Below are 7,500 nucleotides of genomic sequence, written 5' to 3'. Positions count from 1 at the left end.
CCCTCAGAGACAGAGGTGTTAGGTGAGGTGTTAATTCTATTTTAAAGGTGTTGTGTATGTGTGTGTGTGTGTGTCTGTAAGTTGTGTGAGTTCAACTGTGTGGCCCCACCTGATGTGTATGTGGCCTCAAAACCCCTTTTTTGGACTGAGTTGTCGGAGAAGAAGCGTAGGAACATCCGGTTGGCGGTGGCGATGATGGGGGCGGGCTTTTTGGAGCCGCAGACACGTCTGAAACTGGGTGCCCTCCCGTCGCGGCCGTCATAAATCTCCAGATGGTCGTACGCACACTCGGGATGCGCCTCCATGTCAATCTCAGTGAAGGCCTAGAGAGGAGAATCGAGAACACACACACACACACACACACACACACACACACACACGTCCAAACAAACACATGCACACACACACACACACACACACACACACACACACACACACACACACACACACACACACACACGTCCAAACAAACACACACACACACACACACACACACACACACACACACACGTCCAAACAAACACACACACACACACACACACACACACACACACACACACACACACACACACACACACACACACACACGTCCAAACAAACACATGCACACACACACACACACACACACACACACACACGTCCAAACAAACACATGCACGCACACACACACACATGGAACATGGAACTGTGCTCTCTCCAGTCCTGTTCACCCTGTACACATCTGACTTCTGCTACAACACTGAGTCATGCCACATGCAGAAGTTTTCTGATGATACTGCAATTGTGGGGTGTATCTGGAACGGGCAGGAGGAGGAGTATAGGAGCCTGGTGGAGGACTTTGTACAATGGTGCAAACTCAATCATCTCCAACTCAACACTTCAAAGACCAAGGAGATGGTGGTGGATTTCTGCAGGTCTAAGCCCACTCTGCTACCAGTCTCCATTGATGGGGTCAATGTCGAGGCGGTAAGCACCTACAAGTACCTGGGTTTCCACCTGGACAAAAAACTGGACTGGTCAGCCAACACTGACGCACTCTACAAGAAAGGGCAGAGCAGGCTGTACTTCCTGAGGAGGCTGCGCTCCTTCAATGTGTGCAGCAAGCTCCTCAGGATGTTCTACCAGTCTGTTGTTGCCAGCGTCCTCTTCTATGCAGTAGTATGTTGGGGAGGAAGCACAAAGAAGAAGGATGCGGGGCGACTTGACAGGCTGGTAAGGAAAGCTGGCTCTGTAGTGGGAGCTGAACTGGACTGCATCACTTCAATATCTGACAAAAGGACCCTGAACAAACTGATCAACATCTTGGACAATGAGTGTCACCCACTCCACAGCACTATTGTTAAGCAGAAGAGCCTGATCAGCTGGAGACTTCGCTCACTGCCTTGCACAACAGACAAGAGTCTGCCTCTTCACCACCTCCATGTCTTGAACTGTCTGTCCACTAGCCACTTTACCATTGTCTTCTGCCTCACTGTTTGCATGCTTTATTAGCACATATGCACAACCCCTCCCTCCATGCCACAGCCGAACTGTGACCACACTTATACCTTTCTTAATATAGTTATTTATACATAGATATATAAACTTTATTCTTGCACTGTTGCACTGTTTGACTTACTCATTCGCACCATCACCATGACACTCATTGACAAAGAGCACCTTACCTCATGCACTGAGAACCACAGGCTCAGTCCCTGCTTCAGTCATTGCAAGCGCACCTGATTGATTAATCACCCACTATGTGGATACTGTTTTTAGAATTGATTTTGATTAAGTTTTATTTAGTATAATTTGTATTTTAGTATATTTAGTATATTCTTTATCTTCTACAGTCATTATTGCTTAGTTGTGTTTTTATATTATATACTTTTAATTACTTTTTCTGCTGTTAGTGAATGTGTGTGTGTATGTTGTCTGTATGCTACTGTGACCTTGAATTTCCCCTAGGGATCAATAAAAGTCTATCTATCTATCTATCTATCTAAAGTCTATCTATCTATCTATCTATATCTATCTATCTATCTATCTATCTATCCTCTCCATTTCACTGATAGCCCTTTTTCTCCTCCTCTTGACACAGGGGGGTGCAAGCGGCCATCGCTCTTGCTGGGGTACTAAGAGTGTGTGTTTCTTCCCCTCAATTAGGTAATTAGGCCGGGTAAAAACGAGGGTGTGTGTGTGTTTTGGTGTGTGTGTGTGTGTGTGTGTGTGTGTGTGTGTGTGTGTGTGTGTGTGTGTGTGTGTGTGTGTGTGTGTGTGTGTGTGTGTGTGTGTGTGTGTGTGTGTGTGTGTGTGAGTGTGTGGAGTGTGAGTGTGAGTGTGTGTGTGTGTGTGTGTGTGTGTGTGTGTGTGTGTGTGTGTGTGTACCAGTTTGATGCGGTGTCCTGGAGTGGTGGTGATGGCCCAGGTGCAGGCCTTCTTGCTGGGGTACTTATCGGGCCAGTTGGGGCTAGTGATGGTGCCAGTAACGCTGTTCAGTGTGAGGTCACATCCCGCTGGAACACACGACATAGTAACATTATCAAAATCACTCGACCACACACACACACACACACACAAACACACACACAAACACAAACACAAGCACACACATGCCCTAGGTCTCAGTTGGGTTAATCTTCAAACTGTGCTTCTTGAGTTCAAAACACACACACACACACACAACACACACACACACACACACACACACGCTGGAGAAAGTTGCAAACGTACGTATTGGCCGTTCATTCCTGCTGCTGTCTGTGTGTCCTGTTTGTGACATAATCAATCCTACACATCACCCCCATGCACACGCTGACACACTTTCCATCACAGTTTTGCATACCACTTTTTGAAGTGACATTTTAAAGTTGTATTAAAATAAAAACAAATAATGTGTAATTTAAAATGTGCATAATTGCAATATTCTAAATACTCTAAATATCTAATCATCAGTGACTCAGAATGCAGCTAGGGTAAGCATGGTAGGGGCTGGGCAAGTGTACTTGTGAATGTGTGGGGTGTTGTGTTGGGTGTGTGTGTGTGTGTGTGTGTGTGTGTGTCCATGTGTGTGTGAGTGTGTGTGTGTGTGTGTGTGTGTGTGTGTGTGTGTGTGTGTGTGTGTGTGTGTGTGTGTGTGTGTGTGTGCACCCTCTTTGCAGTCATGCTGGTTGTCATGCAGTACAAAGCCGCTGCGGCACTGGCAGCTGTAGCTGCCGTAGGTGTTGACACACTCGTGCTGGCAGCCCCCGTTGTCCTTGGAGCACTCGTCCTTGTCTGGGAGACGAGAGAGAGGCCAAGAATCACTCACACACACATGAGGATGGGAACACGCACCACCCTCCCTTCACACACAAAAAACCCACACACACACACACACAAACAGAGATCCATATGCTGCAAGTACTTTGAAACGTTGAAGCACTTATTGAGCGACCACTGTGAATTGAAACAATTTCATTGTTATTTTTGGTAGACGGTAAGATGTAAGACACATTGATTAAAGCACTGGTAAACATACGGTGTCTCAGGAGTAGGGAAAAACTGACTTAGGGCCCTATCTTAGCGATCTAAAACGCATGGTCACTGGCGAATACCTTAAATACATTGAGGGCCCTATTTTCGCGACGCAAAACCTGGTGAAAGCAGATTATTATCCCAGTTTATTCCTTTCTTACTCCATGCACTTTACTTTTATTAAGCTTTGTGCCCAAGGCTGTGGCTGAAGGTGTGACCAACAGAAACCTGGTCATAAATCCTTGGCGAGTTGTTTATGTTGTTTTAAAAGCGCATTATCAACAGTGATATGGGCAGGTGCACAACGCACCCTGCTTCTCTCATCCACAGGAACGCGCACCAGCATACATCCATGTAAAACATTACAAATTACACGATTACAATGGGAAACATCATTATAATAAAGATATTACAAAATACATCTCACAATGAGTAGTTATTCACCATCATTTGCACATTTGAAATGAATGATAAAAGTGATTAGACGAGAGGCACATTATGGAGCACACCTGAAGACGCACTGTCACGAGATGTAAGCAGCAACTCCTCTGCAGAATAAATGTCCTTAGGTTTTATCGATGGTCATTCGAACATTATTGGGCTAAGTTGCTAGCCTAGAAATCTAGACGCACCCTAGCGGCGGCAAATTAATTTGCTTAGCCTGTACGTCTAGTATCAAACCATAGGGATTTCTATTGGCTGACGCCGTGGACTTCATCCAATCACAGCGCTCTATTTTGTTAGAGAGTCTTAAGGCGGGCTTAACAGGATAACGACAGTCCTGCGACTGTGAACAACAAGAAAGGTGGCTATGGCGAACGAAGAGCGGTTGTTTGAATCGGCGTTGACGTCAACTTTGGAGGAGTTGGACTTGTGCTTTTCTTTGAAAGTAGAGCAACACAATGCACTTAAGTCATTACTTTCGAAGAAGGATGTATTTGCCGTTTTGCCGACCCGGATAACGGATATGGTCGTGGCGGCTGGCCTATTGCATGCCTAGGCAGTTTGAAAGACAATTCTCTGCCCGCCCCTTGGATTAAGCGAGGTGAATGGTTCGATTCCAGACTATACATTTCAATGATATAGGATGGCCCACCAGGCTAGTATGTTGCTTTTTTCAGGCTATGTTTTCAATGGTAACCCATTGTCAGTCAATACCCAGATAGCAAAAATACACTGGGACGGAACTGAGCCACACCTACCACAACGTCCGGCACGGATCTGCATAATGGACCTGATCCGGCGTCCAAACGCACATCGGTCCAAAATTGGTCTGGATCCATTTGACGGATCTGGTGCCAATAAGGGTTAAGACTGGCCCAGTTCCGTATAATAGTCTGTGTTACTGACGTGTTCCAGATCTGCTTATCATATGCAATACGGGTCCGCTTATTGTGTGTGGTACGGACCCGTTTATCAGATATCAGCCGGCTTTATTTGACATGTGAATTGTGATTGGTAATTAATTATCCTGAAAAATCTGTTTGCTACACATTTGCTAACAGGTTCTTTTCACCCAGGCTAAAGTTCGTAACGTTTTCCCAACAGCTCAACTGATAAACATAAGCTAGGCTACAAACACAACTTTACACATAAGTGTCTTATTATTATTTTTATTCAACAACCTGGCTGTAGAAGTGCAATCCCAGAAAAAGTTTAAGTCGTGTTAATTCCACTGTTCCCATAAATATCCAGGCTGTCTTCCTCCGTCATCTCCATGGTCAATCTGAAACAACACAAAATAAACATCAGCCATTTATTCCTTTTTGAAAATAGGCTAAGTCACAATTACACTCGTTTTTTATCATCAGTGATCCTGTTAGCGTTATCACTGTTTTTCCAAAATAGTTATTGTGATGGCTGTTTTGCTCAAGCTAAGCTAGTATATTGCTGGAAAATAATAGCATATAACCTTACAGTGAAGTTATCAATCGCTCGGCTGCTTGTGTTGTCTCTGAATAAACCAACAGACATAAAAAGCAGATAGCTTACCTTGAAAAGTTGGGCTGCGTCCTAGTCCAACAGCAGGCTGGCAAATCATGTCAAAAGAACCATATATTTTCACAACTAAATACAAGTATGAACATCACACTTTGTGAGTAGTTTATTTAGCGTTGATTGAGATAGAGAACTAGCGATGTTTTGAATTTCTGGCGAATGTCTAATTTCAAGCTAACTTAACCGCGGTGAAAGGACAGTCAATTTAGCAGAATCAGCACCTTAATTAATGTCAATACCACCTGGGTCTGCTGTGAAAAAATGGTCCTTCGGCTCATATCCATAATCCAGGTTTGGGCCAAATCAGTGTTTTGTATTTTAATCTCCTGACTTCCAGTTGAGTTGCGGAAATCGGACCTGGGACAAATCTGTAAACCGGTGATAAAACAGCATTGCTAGCAGAGCTGAAACCTCTATCAGGAGCAGATCTGGCCCACAGTCAGATACCGTATGTCCACTACAGGCGGATCTAAAGGCTTTTATGCGGATCCGGCCCAAAGGAAATTGCTATCTGGGTAGTGAAAACAATTTACTGTGTACTGTTTTAACGTTGACTATGACACCACGGTGAAGTTTCGTTTTGCCAATGAGGTCAAATAATAGACGAGTGCAGATGTGTGTAGGCTTTACTTGTCGGGCGCTTGGTGCAAAAAGGCGGATATTATGTTTCTTAATCAGTCATGGGTGTGTTTTGGGCGTAACATCCTTTAAACTAAAATGAAAATTACATCTGTCATTTAATAGCAAGCAGCGCAACTTCAGGGCATCAGTATTTTGATAGTCAGCGGTGCATTTGAAGGAATCTCATTGCACGCGAAACCGTATGGAACAGGTATTCCACTAAACCCTGTTTAACTAAAACCTGTTTGTGACTAGCAGACTTTGTGACTAAAACCTGTTTGTGACTAGCAGACTTTGTGACTAAAACCTGTTTGTGACTAGCAGACTTTGTGACTAAAGCCTGTTTGTGACTAGCAGACTTTGTGACTAAAAGCTGTTTGTGACTAGCAGACTTTGTGACTAAAAGCTGTTTGTGACTAGCAGACTTTGTGACTAAAACCTGTTTGTGACTAGCAAACTTTGTGCTACACGCATCTGCACTCGTCTATTATTTGAAACCATCGAAAACCTAGCCTGAAAAAAAGCAACACTTAGCCCAATAATGTTCGAATGACTGAATAAAAAAACCTAAGGACATTTATCCTGCAGTGCAGAGGAGTTGCTGCTCACATCTCATGACAGTGTGTCTTCAGCTGCGCTTCATATGCGCCTTTCGCTATAGACCAGGTTTTTCTTTGTCAGTGGCGTAATGCTTTTTGGGCAGCCGTGGCCTACTGGTTAGGGGGAAGTGGTTGAGCACTGCTCTTCCATGCCCATATCCACGGCTGAAGTGCCCTTGAGCGAGGCACCTAACCCCTCACTGCTCCCTGAGCGTTGCTGTAGCAAGACAGCTCACTGCTCCGGGTTAGTGTGTGCTTCACCTCACTGTGTGTTCACTGTGTGCTCTGTGTGTTCACTAATTCATGGATGGGATAAATGCAGAGACCAAAATCCTTGTATATGCAAGTATACTTGGCCTATAAACCTGATTTACATTTTTACATTTACAGATGGTGTAAGATAGCAATTTTTAGATCATGCACCAGACCACACCTTATGTTTATAATTGCCACACCCCTGGATGCATTGTTTAATAAAGCGCATGGCTAAGTGAAGCGCAATGGCAAAAAATGTGAGTGTAAGATAGGAATAAGCTTTGTGCTGTGATAATAATGCGCTTTGCGCTGCATTCCAGATCGCCAAGATAGAGCCCTTATTGACTGAATCTCTCACACACACACACACAGATAGCAAGAGGCTGGCGGACCACTGTCGGTCTATTGGGGGCATAGCTGGCGGTCCGCTGGCATTTTGCTCATCGGTTCTCTGGCGGTCCGCTGGCAGGTTGCAGACAAATTGCCCAATATTTTGTCACTATTGGTCTAAAATCTTTTTAATTTCTTCAGT

The 7,500-nt window shown here is 44.4% G+C and overlaps 1 protein-coding gene across 1 annotated transcript in view; it reads right to left on the bottom strand.

Moving 5' to 3' along the window:
- LOC125304617 (bone morphogenetic protein 1-like) overlaps positions 1-7,500 on the bottom strand; it is a 55,038-nt gene that overhangs the window by 2,537 nt on the left and 45,001 nt on the right. Inside the window, 3 exon segments of the mRNA XM_048259031.1 lie at positions 110-323; positions 2,368-2,495; positions 3,130-3,255. Of these exon segments, the coding sequence (XP_048114988.1) occupies positions 110-323; positions 2,368-2,495; positions 3,130-3,255 (468 nt within the window).

The sequence above is a fragment of the Alosa alosa genome, chromosome 12 (assembly GCF_017589495.1).
Source record: "Alosa alosa isolate M-15738 ecotype Scorff River chromosome 12, AALO_Geno_1.1, whole genome shotgun sequence".
NCBI classification, from domain to species: domain Eukaryota; kingdom Metazoa; phylum Chordata; class Actinopteri; order Clupeiformes; family Clupeidae; genus Alosa; species Alosa alosa.
This window is presented reverse-complemented; position numbering and strand designations above follow the sequence as displayed.